We start from the raw sequence: 14160 nt of genomic DNA on the forward strand, positions 1-14160 counted from the left end.
TGAGCGAAATTCTGGATGAAATTTCTATAAAAATTGGCGAATCCGAGGAACATTTGCAATTGTTTGCGGGTCCTGGGGGGTTCCCAGTCAAGTACAGCCTGTATTTTAGCAGGGTCCATTTCCACCTTCCCCCCAGAGATGCGATAACCCAAAAAGTCAATGCATGTCTTGTGGAATTCACATTTTGACAGCTTTGCAAACAGGTGGTGTTCATAAAGTCGCTTAAGGACCTGGCGCACCAATTTAATATGCGACGGGAGGTCCTGAGAGTACAGCAACACGTCATCAAGGTAAAGGACCACTCCTTTGAACAAGAACTCATGTAGGACCTCATTGATTAGGTTCATGAAGACCCCCGGAGCCCCTTGAAGCCCGAAGGGCATAACGAGGTACTCAAACTGCCCCAAAGGGGTATTAAATGCAGTCTTACTTTCATCCCCCTCCCGAATGCGCACACGGAAATATGCATCTCGGAGGTCAAGTTTCGAGAAGATTTTGCCCTTGGTGGCCTCAGCTACCAAGTCCTTGATTAGCGGGAGGGGGTAGGCATTGGACAAAGAAACAGCGTTCAGACCCCTATAATCAGTGCACAATCTAAGCCCCCCGTCTTTCTTCTTTCGGAAAAGTACAGGCGCGGCGAAAGGGGAGGAAGCCGGGCGAATGAAACCTCGGGCTAGGTTTTTATCAATAAAGTTCCGCAGTTCAACTTTCTCAGCCGGCCCCATCGCATAGATTTTACCTTTAGGTAATTTACAGTCAGGCAAAAGTTCAATAGCACAGTCAGTAGAGCGATGGGGGGGCAATTCGTTAGCTTCATCTTCGCCAAACACTTTCGCCAAGTCTCTATACTCTCGAGGCAAAGAAGCTAACTCTTCCGGCTGCAAAGCGCCGCAGGGGAACTGTGCGGTCGGCTGGTCCCCCCACGAGTCCAACCAGCAGTGATCTACACATTTAGCCGACACAAATTTGACAACCCCTTCTTCCCACAAGATGTAAGGGTCATGGGTAAACAACCAGGGACTCCCCAGTACTAAGTCAAACTGCGATTTAGGGGTAACAATGAAGGATCTGGATTCCCAATGATCGCCAGCCCCCAACCGCAAAGCCATAGTCTCGTGTGTACAAGGTTCCATGGGTGCCCCATCCATTTGGGTAAAAATGATGGGAGACTTCAAGGGGACTATCCCCGCTTCCAGTGCCAATAACACTCTAGGGCTGATGAGATCCCTCCCACACCCAGAATCAATCAACGCTCTCACCCTAACGTGGGTCCCCAGGAGCGGATTCATTAACGAGACAGTCACGAAAAACAGGGAAGGGGTTTCTCTCACCACCTTGGGCGCAGAGCTAGAATGGCCGTGTCGTTTTGCGCCTCTCACAACAGGCCGTTGTCGTTTTCCGCCGTTTCAGCCACCACCTCCTCTTCTGACTCGGCAGCAGACGGTTCGATTCCCTCCAGGCCTTGGGCCGCCTGCAGAGCTTTGGAGAAACGCGGTTTAGCCATCCCCTTCTTCCCCGTCAGCGGTGTCTTCGGGCTTGGAGTAGGCGGCTTGTCTTTTACCTGACGGCTGCCACAATCCACAGCGAAATGCCCCTTCTCCCCGCACTTGAGACAGAGCCCCATCTTCATACGTAGTTCTCGTGCCGATTCCGACAGGCGTTGAGTCTTGGGTCTGGAGGCACTGGCAGCGGCGGGTCTGTTGGTCGTAGCAGCCAAGTCGAGTTTGATGGTGGTGAGCCGATCCTCTGCATTTTCAGCTTCCTGGGTCCAGGCCATCAGGGAGACAGGATTGACAGTCTTCAGAACCGTTTCTCGGATGTCTGCGTTGAGTCCCAATCGATACATCTCAGCCAATATATGATCAGGGTAGTCTCGGAGCTTTGCTGCCTGCTTGTGGAATTCCAGTGTGTACTCGCGAACCGACTTCTTATTCTGGCGGTAGGTGCGGAGAAACGCTTTAGCTCTTTGGCTCGCGTTGACATCTTCAAACCTCGCCCGCAGCGCCCACATGAATGCTCGCAAATTCAAAAGTTCCGGACCGCGGTCATTGTGCAGTCCAACATACCATGTGGCGGCGTCTCCTTTTAGTCTTGCCGAGATGACATCAATAAGACCAGCTTCATTTCGGAACAGGTGTCGGCTCTCTTCTACGAATTTATGCACTCTCACCGTGAAGAAAGCGAGTTCATCTGGGTTGCCGTCAAAGGTAGCCTCCAGTAGATCTTTGGGTCTGGGCCATGGAGGCCGTACCAACGGTCCCAGCTGACCCGGAACTCCCCTGAGAGGGAGACCCGGACCAACCGGTGGCCCCGCTGGCATTGGCCTCATCGGTGGCGGCAGACCCGGCACCGGCGGACCCCCCGGCATCGGCTGTTGCACAGGCCCTTGCTGAGGCGGTCCCGCCGGCGGCTGGACAGGCACCTGCGGCGCGGGAACTCCCGGTACTTGCAGCGGAGGTCCCGTCGGCGGCTGAGCAGGCACCTGCGGTGCGGGAACTCCCGGTGCAGGGACAACTTGTTGCTGCGCGGCGTGTGCGTCAAGGAAATTAGCCATTCTAACGTCCATCATTCCCGGCAGAGCTTCCATTACATCCTGGAATGTCCTCAACAAGTCCCTCACCGAGTATTCCAGTTCTGCCAGTCGTTCCCCGGTGGTTTCCTCCGGGATGGGGTCCCGAGGTCGATAGTCCGGGGGTGGGTCATAGTCCTCTTCCGTTTGGAAGGCTCCGGTGCCCTCCTCATCCTCTGCGTGGCCTCGCGGCCCCGATGGCTCGAACATCCACTCCTCGAGGTCTTGCTTGGAACTCCCCTTCTCCGAGGTAGTCCCCGGCTCCGGGAACAATCCCTTGTCAAACAGACTCTCACGTAATCCGCTCCCCCGACGGGAGTACACCTCTCGGGTGCCCTGAGTGTTGTACATAGTCCAGTCATCCTGCTGTTGAGTCTTCCGCGGACCCCAGTGCGAAGGGGTCGGAGGCGGCCAAGACAGATGTGCAGGCAGGCGGGGAATCGTTCCCCCCACGGCACCCTCCACCGAGGCTGCAGTCGTGAACACCAAAGGAGCGGAGGTATGTGGGACCGATCCTGAGTCCCCCTCCGTGTTAAGTAGGTTTCCCTCAGTTCCGCTCATGATCTTGCCAGATTCGGAACGATAGGAGAAAGAGAGTTCTAACAATATGTTGGATCCCCAAGCATCGAGAATAAATCCACGTTTTCAAGAAAAGCAAAATTTATTTCAAAGCGTTGAAGACATACTCAAACACGTTCTTTGTTAGAACTGGGGATACACAGTTAGGTCAAGCATAATAAAGGAAATTCAAACAGATACAGATCCAATGAATAGCATTCCCGCTGGCGGGCTAATGAAACGGTTGCGCGCCCAGTCCATGGGAACCAGGCAGAACATCAGACAAAACACAGGTGCAGTACTCATGAGAAAAGCAATAGGCAAGCATTACAGCATCTTCTCCCCCACACAACCTCCAGCAGTTATCTTGTGCATTCCAACGCAGGAGCAGGATGATAGAAAACAAGCCGGGTGCAACAGGGAAAGGATATGTACACAGAGGTCACAGAAAACAGAATGGCAGCTTGCTGACATACTGCCCCCCTTAAAATACACTTACAACACACCTCCCGGGTCGGGCGGGAGATCTCCCGGGCTGGGCGGGAGACCTCCCGGTTTGTCCGGGAACCTCTTGTGGAAACTACGGATCAGGTAAGGGGCCCGAATATCCCCTTCTTCCACCCATTCGCGGTGCTGGGGACCGAAATCAACCCATTCGATAAGGTACCAGAGTTTACCACGTTTCAATTTACAATCAAGGATATCAGCGATCTCAAAATGTTCATCCCCTTCCAAAATGACAGGTGGAGGAGGAGTAACTGCTGGTCTCCAGGGAGACGGGCCAGGATCCTTCTTCAACAGGCTCATGTGAAAAACAGAATGCAGAGCACGTAAATTCTTAGGCAAAACAACATCAACCGCCACATCATTTATGACTTTACGCACTTTGAATGGACCAATGAACTTCCACCCCAATTTCCTGCTAGGTCGCAGCATCTTAATGTTCTTGGTCGAGACATACACAAGATCCCCAGGTTTCAGATCAAACCCCACCACCCTACCCTTGTCTGCCTGGGTCTTGTAAGCAGCCTTGGCTGCGTCAAGCGTTTGGCATAGCAGAGGCCATGCATTTTGCAAGGACATACACCATGTATCAGCATCCCCCACAGGACGTTGGCCCATCCCCTCCAGGAAAGGGAGGGGGGGCTGTCGTAACCAGAGACAGCTTTATAAGGAGACATGCCCGTGGAGCTATGGACAGTATTGTTATAACAATATTCAGCAAGAGGCAACAATTCACACCAATCATTCTGTTGATAATTAGTAAAACAACGAAGATATTGCTCCAGGGTCTGATTAACTCGTTCTGTTTGTCCGTCAGTCTCAGGATGATACGCGCTGCTGAGCCCTTGTTCCACCCCTAAAATGGAAAGAAGTTCCCTCCAAAACTTAGAAACAAATTGGGTCCCCCTGTCAGAAATTAATTTAGCAGGTAATTGATGAATTTTCACCACGTGAGACATAAACGATTTCGCCAACCTCTGAGCTGTAGGCAAGGAAGGAAAAGGCACAAAATGAGCTTGCTTAGAAAATAAATCAACAACCACCCAAATAACAGTGTTCCCTTTGCTCGCAGGGAGGTCAGTAATAAAGTCCATGGACACCACTTCCCACGGTCTCGATGGGGTAGGGAGTGGCTGCAGAAGACCAGGAGGCTTGCCCACTCTGGGTTTAGTCAAGGCACAGGTTTGGCAGGACCGAACAAAAGTCAAGAGGTCTTTGCGCATCTGTGGCCACCAGAACTGTCTGCGGATGAGTTGCAGAGATTTAACAAAACTCCAATGCCCTGCGGTACGATGCCGTAGCGTTCGCCCTTCAAAGCAGCCATTTCCTCTAGGGGGAAATCCAGACACAACATCCGTGACAAAGATAAGGAAGAGCCAATAAAGATATGTGTGCAAAATCATTTACTGCAGTAATTCTGTAGAAAACGCCCTTCTATTATCTCTCACATGCAACGGATACTGCGCAATATAAACCCATCCGTTTCACAAGAATTGCTATATCTGAGCGTGTGGCAATCACAATTCTTATCCATTTCTACTTATCAGTTCTTGAAGGAAACATCCCACGATGACTCTGTAATAACAAAACATTTTACTACAGAAAACGGTTTTGCGCACATATCTTTATTGACTCTTGGCTATTTCTGTCTCAGATGTTGTGTTTGGATTTCCACCTCCTCCCGTGATCTCTCATTTTCGCCAGGGGAGCTGATCTCTGTCAGCTGGAGATCAGTTGTAAAATCAGGAGATCTCCAGGCCCCACCTGGAGACTGGCAACCCTCGTGTGCCCTTATGGAAGCATGGAGCATGTCCTGATACCCTTTCACAGGATCCTCCACAGACCCTCAATTAAATGCAAGGGAATGTAGGGGGGAAATGTCATGTCTGTCCTACAGAGCTCCAGGGAGGGGCCAGGTGGACAGGGTTACTTCTCATGAGAGCCAGAGCAGTGTAGTTATTAAAGTGTCGGACGAGGATCTGGGATACTCAGGTTCGAATCCCCTTGTGCCTTGGAAGCTTGCTGGACTGCCTTGGGAGTGTCACCCTCTCTCAGACTAACCTTTTTCTTTCTTCTCAGACTAACCTACCTCCCAGGGTTATTGTGAGGATAAAAATGGAGGGAAGAGGAGTTACATAAGCCACTTTGCGTCCCCATTGGGGTGAAAGGTGGGATAAAAAGAAAGTCAATCAATATAAGAGGAGAAGAAGAAAAAGAAGAAGGGATTGGATTTATACCCAGTCCTTCACTCGAAGCCTCAGAACGGCTTACAAACTCCTCCCCTTTCCCTTCCCCTTCCCCTCCCCGCAAGCGACCAACCTCCTCCCCTTTCCCTTCCCCTCCCCGCAACAGACACCCTGTGAGGTAGGTAGGGCTGAGGGAGCTCTGACAGAAACTGCTCTTTCAAGGGCAGCTCTGAGAGAACTATGGCTTGCCCAAGGTCATCCAGCAGCTGCAAGTGGGGGCGTGGGGAATCAAACCCGGTTCTCCCAGATTAGAGTCCACGCACTTAACCACTACACCAAACTGGCATACAGTAGAAAAGAGCACTGCTCACAGTGACTCACGGAAGCTCCTTCCCTGCCACATATTTTTGTTAGTCCTTAAGGTGCTACTGGACTCTTGCTCTTTTCTGCTGCTACAGACAGACTAACACAGCTACCCATTTTTGATAAGTCATACATTCCATGTAATTTCAAATCGTAGCGGCCACAAGGACCCTTGGCTGCAAGGAAACCATGTTGCTCCCAGTATTTTTTTTTGATAAGTCATACATTCCATGTAATTTCAAATGTCATCGTAGCGGCCACAAGGACCCTTGGCTACAAGCAAACCATGTTGCTCCCAGTATTTTTTAAAATCTGTCTGTCTGTCTAGTTTATTTATAGTCTGCCCACAGTTTGACACTCTGGCACATTGTCATCTTGTTGAGTCATCTGTAGGGAGAAGCAGGAATTAAGGGTTCTGCCTTGATTTGTTCACATAATTCCCAGTCAGAATCCCATCTGAACAAGTGTCCCAATACTCACCAAGAGTATTGTGTACAGTTTTGGGCACCCCAACTTAAGAAGGATATAGACAAGCTGGAGCGTGTCCAGAGGAGGGTAGCGAAGATGGTGAGGGGTCTGGAGACCAAGTCCTACGAGGAAAGGTTGAAGGAGCTGGGTATGTTCAGCCTGGAGAGGAGATGACTGAGAAGGTGGTATAACTATTTTCAAGTACTTGAAGGGCTGTCATATAGAGGATGGTGCGGAGTTGTTTCCTGCTGCCCCAGAGGGTCGGACTAGAACCAACGGGTTGAAATTAAATCAGAAGAGTTTTCGGCTAAAGATTAGGAAGAACTTCCTGACAGAGCAGTTCCTCAATAGAGCAGACTTCCTCGGGAGGTGGTAGGCTCTCCTTCTTTGGAGGTTTTAAAACATCAGAGACAAGATGGCCGTCTGACAGCAAGGCTGATTCTGTGAACTTAGGCAGATCATGGCCCCGGTCACATGGCAAAGTTGCTGCGGGAGAGGCACGGGAGTCCCGTGGATTTTCCAGGCGCGATCTCACCCCAACGTCTGGGAAGCGCAGTGCTTCCGTGGCGAACCCATGGCTCCCCGCCAAAGGTGCGGAGTTAAAAACTAGTACCTACAAGGTACTAGTTTCCTGAAACCGCGGGCCAAGGGCAGGCGTCTGATCGCGTTCCAGGTGGACTTACATGGCATCCGGCGCCCGGTGCTGTTCGTCTCTGCAGGTTGCACAATAGCGCCCAACAGCGCATGCGCACAAAGAGCGATTGCTAGTGCGATCGTGCGGCGTGGCTTCTGTGCAGTGCTGCAGGATACCCGTTTGATCGGCATTTCTCCCGAACCACGGGACCTCGACCGGGACGTGTGCTCGGGCGGCCGCGCGTTAGTTTCCTCTGGGGCAATTAGCCATGCCTCACTCTATGATTCTATGATTCACTTGGTGGGTACCAGGAAAGATATTGGTGGACCTCATGATGCCCAAGGGCACCATGTTGGAGACCCCTGTCTCACAAGGTTGTAGTGTGGAGAAAATGGAAGAAGGAAACCCCTTGTAGACGGCCCCGAGCTTGTTGGAGGAAGGCCGAGAGAGATTTTTTATAAATAATGGTAATAGATGAAAATGAAGGTGATGGTACAATTCATGCACTGCTAGGATTTTTTTTTAAAAAAAAGGAAATTCAATTTGATTCCCGGAATGAGGGCAGGGAAGAAACTATTTCTGCCTGCGGAATCAGCTAGAGAAAAATGGAAGAGTCGTTGAAGGGTTCACATGTCGGGCAGGAACTGGGGGCTTTGCTTAACCCAGCCACCAAGTCTGAAATCATCCCTAAAAAGACATCCAGGGCTGCTTTCTTTCTTCTCCCCCCCCCATCGTGATCTAGGAGGCCGGGGAGAAAGAGAGCGAAAAGATGGCGTTGGGTAATTGAAATGTATCCCCCTGGCGGAGCGAGCCAAGGTTAGGCCCGTTGCAAAATTAGTGATCAAACTTTTCATTGTCAGTTTTCAAAAATTTGCCTTTCATGTCACTTCGCCTCCCTTCAGGACCCAGGAGAAGTGCAGACGTTAATAGAGGCATATTAATGCGTTCAGGTGTACTTACGCTTCAGAAGGAATGAAGCGCCGGAGCCTAAATAATTTCTCTTTGCACGAGTTTGTAGCCTTGAGGCGAGCGTATACACCTGTGGCTTCCCTTTCCAGTACTTGCTTCTTCTTTTTTTCACCCCTTTATTTTTTCCCCCCTGGTAAGTAAAGTCCAGGATTTTGCCTTCTCTCTGTGGAACTTGACTGATGTGGAATTTAGGTGTATAGTCTGGACACTCGTGTCACACACAGGAATAACCTGCCGCTGAAAAATATCCCATTAGCAAACAGGGAAGCACGCTTGTGGAAGAATCATATGCCTTTAGGGATGCAGATAGATTCGAGTCCAATGGCACCTTAGAGCAGGGATGCCAACCCCCAGGGGGAACCTGGGGATCCCATGAAATTAAAGTTCATCTCCAGACAACAGGAGATCAGTTCCCCTGGAGAAAATGGATGCTTCAGAGGGTGGACTTTACGGCACTGCACCCCCACCTGCGGTGGCCCAAGTGGTTAAGACGCTGAACTGCAGGCTGTGGAAGGTTGGTAGTTCAGCAGTTTGAGACCCGGGTGCCGCATGACGGAGTGAGCTCCCGTCTCTAGTTCCAGCTCCTGCCGACCTAGCCGTTCGAAAGCAAGAAATTGCAAGTAAGTACACACACGCGCACACACACACACACACACACACTCTCTACTGCTTCTGTGCTCAAAATCTCAGTCCAGTCTTCTCAGCAGAAAATACCTGCTGTATGTTTGCACGCAGCATGTAGTTGGTTGCAAGGGCTTCAACATTTAAAATGACATGAAGTGATGACTTTTGACCTCGTATACTTAGGGTTGCCAGCTCTGGGTGGGGAAATACCTGGAGATTTTGGGAGTGGACCCTGGGGAGGGGAGGGACCCTGTTGTCATAGAGTCCACCACCACCCCCAAAGCAGCCATTTTCGAGAGGAGAACGGATCTCTCTTGTCTGGAAATCAGCTGTACTAGCAGGAGATCTTCAGACCCCACCTGGAGGTTGGCAACCCTACCTAAAACAACAATAACAATAGTCCTGGGCATCAGGTTAGTCTGCGAGAGACCAGCTGGGCCCACTCATTGTACAACACTCTTAGCTATGACTCTACCCCGGCTCTTCTCGGTTGGAAGATTACCAGGTCCGTGTAGGCAACTTATCCGCTGGAATGTTTTCAAATAGTTTGTGTAGCCATTTGACACATAAACAGGGAGGGCTTTGTTCCGTCCGCGAGTTCCTCGTGGGTGTCGCGCTCTGATTGTCGACTCTCTTGCTGCCTCGCATTCCTTTCGCATGACTTTTTTTTAACTTCAAAACACACATGCACGGAAAAGACAAGCCGGCGGACTCTTGTTAGCACGAGCGCCGGTGCTGGCGCTCCGTTCTGCAGAACACCATGCAGTTATCAGGTATCTCCCATATTTCTCGAAACGGCCTTTTCAGCTCCAGCATCGACAAGTGTTGTTTGATGAGTAGAACTTGCCACCCTCTCGGTACAAGATGGATTAAAACAGCAGCTCGTCGAGAAGGGCAAACAGAGAATAGCGTAATTACAGATTTGCATTGTTGTGTTTTTGTTGTTGTCCGTGGCATTAACGTGGCATTTTGTGAATGGCAGGACTTAAATCGGCACGGAGGGAACAATCGGGTTTTATTTACCCCGGTGCTTCCTCTTTCCTTTTGTCGTTGTCCTTTTTACGCACAAATGGAATTATTTCCAAAAAAAAAAGGTTTCCTCTGCTAACATTGCCGTCTCTCTCTCTCTCTTTCGGCCCTCTCTCTAGTAACGGCACAGCTAACAAGATGAACGGCGCTTTGGACCACTCCGACCAACCAGATCCCGATGCCATTAAGATGTTTGTCGGACAGATCCCCCGCTCCTGGTCAGAAAAAGAGCTGAAGGAACTTTTCGAGCCTTACGGAGCCGTCTACCAGATCAACGTCCTCCGAGATCGGAGTCAGAATCCTCCCCAAAGCAAAGGTATGGGAACTGTATTGTTGTAGAAGTAGAAGAATGGGGTTGCCAACTCTGGTTTGGGACAATCCTGAATGTTTGGGGGTGGAGCTGGGGGAGAGTGGCGTTCGGAGGAAGGAGGGGCTCCAGCAGGGCATAACGCCAGAGAGCCCACCCTCCAAAGTAGCTGCTTTCTTCCCCGGGGAACTGATCTCTGTTTTCTGGAGAGCGGTAGTAATTCTGGGAGATCTTGGTAAAGCTATAAAATAACAATAAAACCTCTGGTGTGCGTCTTCACTTGTCTTGTGTTTGGATGGCTGGTACTGTAATGGAAGAAGCCGAGAGCTGTTACCAGGAAGTGATCATGGGTCGTTCCAGCTGGTCAGCCGTGTCGGTCTGAAGCAGTAGAACAAATGTAGAGTCCAGTGACACCTTTAAGGCCAACCAAGGTTTATTCAGGGTGTGAGCTCCCGTGTGCATGCACACCTTTTTCAAACACATTGGAAAGGAGCCTAGAGTTTAAACTTATAGACAGCGGCTGAACAGCAAATGAGCATGTAACATGGTGCAGATGTTTTAAGCCAGGGTTGTCAAACATGCACTTCTATCAGGCCCGCAGTGGAACTGGCTGTCTCCTGCTTCTTCTTCCAGTTCTGCTGCTGCTGCATCATCGTAGGTTTGCAGCTTACGGAGACACACCTGAACAGCATACTCAAGATTGCAACAGCACAGACATTCTGATTCAGTAATTCAGAGCAAGAGGTGTCAGTTATCAGACACTGTTAAAGAAACAAAATTCGGCAAGAGTGCTAATGTTTGAAGCATGTTTTTATTTTAAGTTTTAAAAAAAACCCTTTGTGTTTGTGTCCTTTATAAAGTTTATATCTCCGCTACCTGGCATTACATTTTATGACACACATGGCCCGCCCCAACGAGGTCTCATTTATGTTAGATCTGGCCCTCATAGCAAATGAGTTCGATACCTCTGCTTTCAGCTATTCAAAGTCAAAACTACATAGCCTACCTCCCATTTCAGTGTATTTGAAAAAGGTGTGCATGCACACGAAATCTCATACCTTGAATAAACCTTTGTTGGCCTTAAAGGTGCCACTGGACTCTAAATGTGAATCGTGGGCGTTCAGGATGCGTCCAAAATTCCCCACTGACAAATTCCTCCCCTTGGTTTTGGACTCCTGAATCGAAGTATGAAGGAAGGCTACTGCTTCCGGGGTCCCACTCCCATTTCAAACTGTCTTGCTCGGAAGTGACTGTGTAGTGGTGTCGTTTTCAAGGAGCGCGGAATGACTTCTAAGCAGGGCTATTTTGGGGCAGGAACGCACAGGAACGGAGTTCCGGCTGGCTCCCAAGTTGGCCACGCCCAGCAGGAACTCATTAGCATAATAGGCCACACCCAACAGCAGGAACTCATTAGGATTGGCTACATCAGGGGTGTGTGGCCTAACGTGTCCTGCTACAAAAAAAGGCCCTGGGTTTTGACAACAAACAAGGTAAACAGAATAAGAAGCAAAAGGTGGGTGTAGCTGGATAACCACACTTCTGGTAACATGGGGGTGTGGCCTAATGTGCTAATGAGCTGTGCTGTCAGGGGTGTGGCCCAATATGCTAATGAGTTTTGCCTGTTGGGTGTGGCCTGTTATGCTAATGAGTTCCTGCTGGGCTTTTTCTACAAAAAGAGCCCTGCTTCTAAGCATAATTTATTGCTTCCAAGCTTCTGCCTGACGGGCTCTCGAGCCTCTGGTGAATTGAACAGATATACCTTGTTGCTTTTGTAAATCAATAACCAATGTTATTTCGAAGAATTTCGGGTCCATTGTCTTTAGTGATCCTTACAACAACCATGTAAGGCAGGCCCGTTTCGTTATTCCCTTATTACAGATGGGCAAGCAGAGGGTGAGTGGTTTGCTTAGGCTACCTAGTAAAGGGTTCCCAAATCTTTTTGTTCCAGTGGGTCCCTTTGGAATTCTGACGCAGCATGGCTACTGCAGGAGGTGGAGCCAGCCACAAAATGGCTGCTGCAGCTTACCTTCAGTCACACAGTGAAGATCCTTGCGACAGCTAGGGATGGGCACGAACTTCATCACAAACTTAATTTTGTGACGAATATCACCCGGTTCATGGTTCATGAGCCGAGGGTTCTGCGAATGTTCCCTCAATGAACCTCCAACGAACCTCCATTTTTTCACTGAGGTTTTTTGTCAGAGGTTCGTCTTAGAGAGAGGAGAGAGAGAGAGAGAGAAGAGATTGGATTCATACCCCGTCCTTCACTACCCGAAGGAGTCTCAGAGCGGCTTACAATCCCTTTCCCTTCCCTTCCCTTCCCTACAACAGACACCCTGTGAGGTGGGGGGGGGGGCTGAGAGAGCTCTGAGAGAACTGCCCTTGAGAGAACAGCTCTGATAGAACTTGTGACTGACCCAAGGTCACACCAGCAGCTGCATGTGGAGGAGTGGGGACTCAAACCCGGTTTTCCCAGATTAGAGCCTGCACTCTTAACCACTACACCAAACTGAGTGAAGTCCAAGCGGCGAGTTCGCCCACTTCCTTAACCATGGTTTGTTGTGTTCACTGAGTCGGTGAACACCCACAGAGCGTGTCAGTAGTTCCTACAGGTGAATGGTCTGCAAAGGTGTGAAATCTAATTGTCATCTTCAGTAGGGTTTCCAGCTCTGGGTTGGGAAATACCTGGAGATTTGGAGGATGGAATCTGGAGAGGGCGGGGTTTGGGAAGGGAAGCGACCTGAGCAGGGTACAATGCCACAGAGTCCACCCTCCAAAGCAGCCATTTTCTCCAGGGGAACTGGTCTGGAGATGAGTTGTGATAGCAGGAGATCTCTATGTCCCACCTGCAGAACCTGGAGGTTGGCAAGCTTATCTTCCAAGTCTCTGAAGACTTCTCTGTGATGACCTTCCAGACAGTTCCCATTATTGTAGGGGCGAGATTTTAGGGACGCAAAAGGTTTCACTCCGTCTCAGCTACAGTTTTCTTTGCCTGGGCAAAGGACACTTCTTCCCCCAGCAGGGATAAGAGGAGGGATGGATCTGTTTGAGCCTCTTGCCAGGCTGCTGTCTGTCTGAACCCCTCACAGTTCTTGTCAAAAACAGTTGAGGGCTTCTGCTTTCTCCTCTGCTGTCATTACCAACCGCCTTCTCTACCCTCTAACCACAAATGTCCTATTCGACTTGTTTTTCCAACATCTCTCTGCAGCTGCCTGTTCTGTGTGGATCGGAGAGAGATGGGGGTTTTCTTAGGCCTTTATCCTTCAACTCTGCCTAGACTGGACTGAAAAGTTTCCAGTTTTACAGCGCCATAATGGGGGGAAAAACATAATTAAGGAGAAATGCTGTAGCAGCCTCTAAGGGCAGGGGAACGTCATACATTACGATTGCCGGGTCTCACCTTTGCTGCCACGGGGGCTCCCGCCTCCTTGTTGGGAGTCTTCTGCTGTGTGCACAAAGCGCACGTGGCACAGTGACATCACTGGTAGTGACATCATCATGCTAGGGGTGTAGTGGTTAAGCCAGTTTGGTGTAGTGGTTAAGTGCGCGGACTCTAATCTGGGAGAACCAGGTTTTATCCCCCACTCCTCCACTTGCACCTGGCTGGATGACCTAGGGCAAGCCGTAGTTCTGATAAGAGCTGTTCTTGAAGGAGAGCAGTTTCTGTCAAGAGCTCTCTCAGCCCCGCCTACCTCACAGGGTGTCTGTTGTAGGGAGGGGAAGGGAAAGGAGTTTGTAAGCCACTCTGAGACTCCAAGTGAAGGGCGGGGTATAAATCCAATCTCTCCTCTTCTCTTCTTCTTCTTGCTCAGTGACACTCTTGCATTCGGGGCAAAAGCTCTATGGTAATCATAGAGTCCCCCCCCCACAGAATGCTAGAGTGTCACCACATGACGGCCCCAGCATGACGACATTACTACTGGTGATGTCACTGTGTTGGTGGCATTCC

The 14160-nt window shown here is 50.1% G+C and overlaps 1 protein-coding gene across 4 annotated transcripts in view; it reads left to right on the forward strand.

The window, feature by feature from the left end:
• CELF2 (CUGBP, Elav-like family member 2) overlaps window positions 1–14160 on the forward strand; it is a 468221-nt gene that overhangs the window by 207989 nt on the left and 246072 nt on the right. For all 4 annotated transcript variants that reach the window (XM_015417989.1, XM_015417991.1, XM_015417990.1 and 1 more), the window contains exon 2: window positions 10024–10220. In XM_015417989.1, the coding sequence (XP_015273475.1) occupies window positions 10024–10220 (197 nt within the window). The remainder of the gene's footprint in view (window positions 1–10023; window positions 10221–14160) is intronic.

Source organism: Gekko japonicus, unplaced genomic scaffold, assembly GCF_001447785.1.
Source record: "Gekko japonicus isolate JY-2015 unplaced genomic scaffold, Gekko_japonicus_V1.1 scaffold1132, whole genome shotgun sequence".
NCBI lineage: Eukaryota > Metazoa > Chordata > Lepidosauria > Squamata > Gekkonidae > Gekko > Gekko japonicus.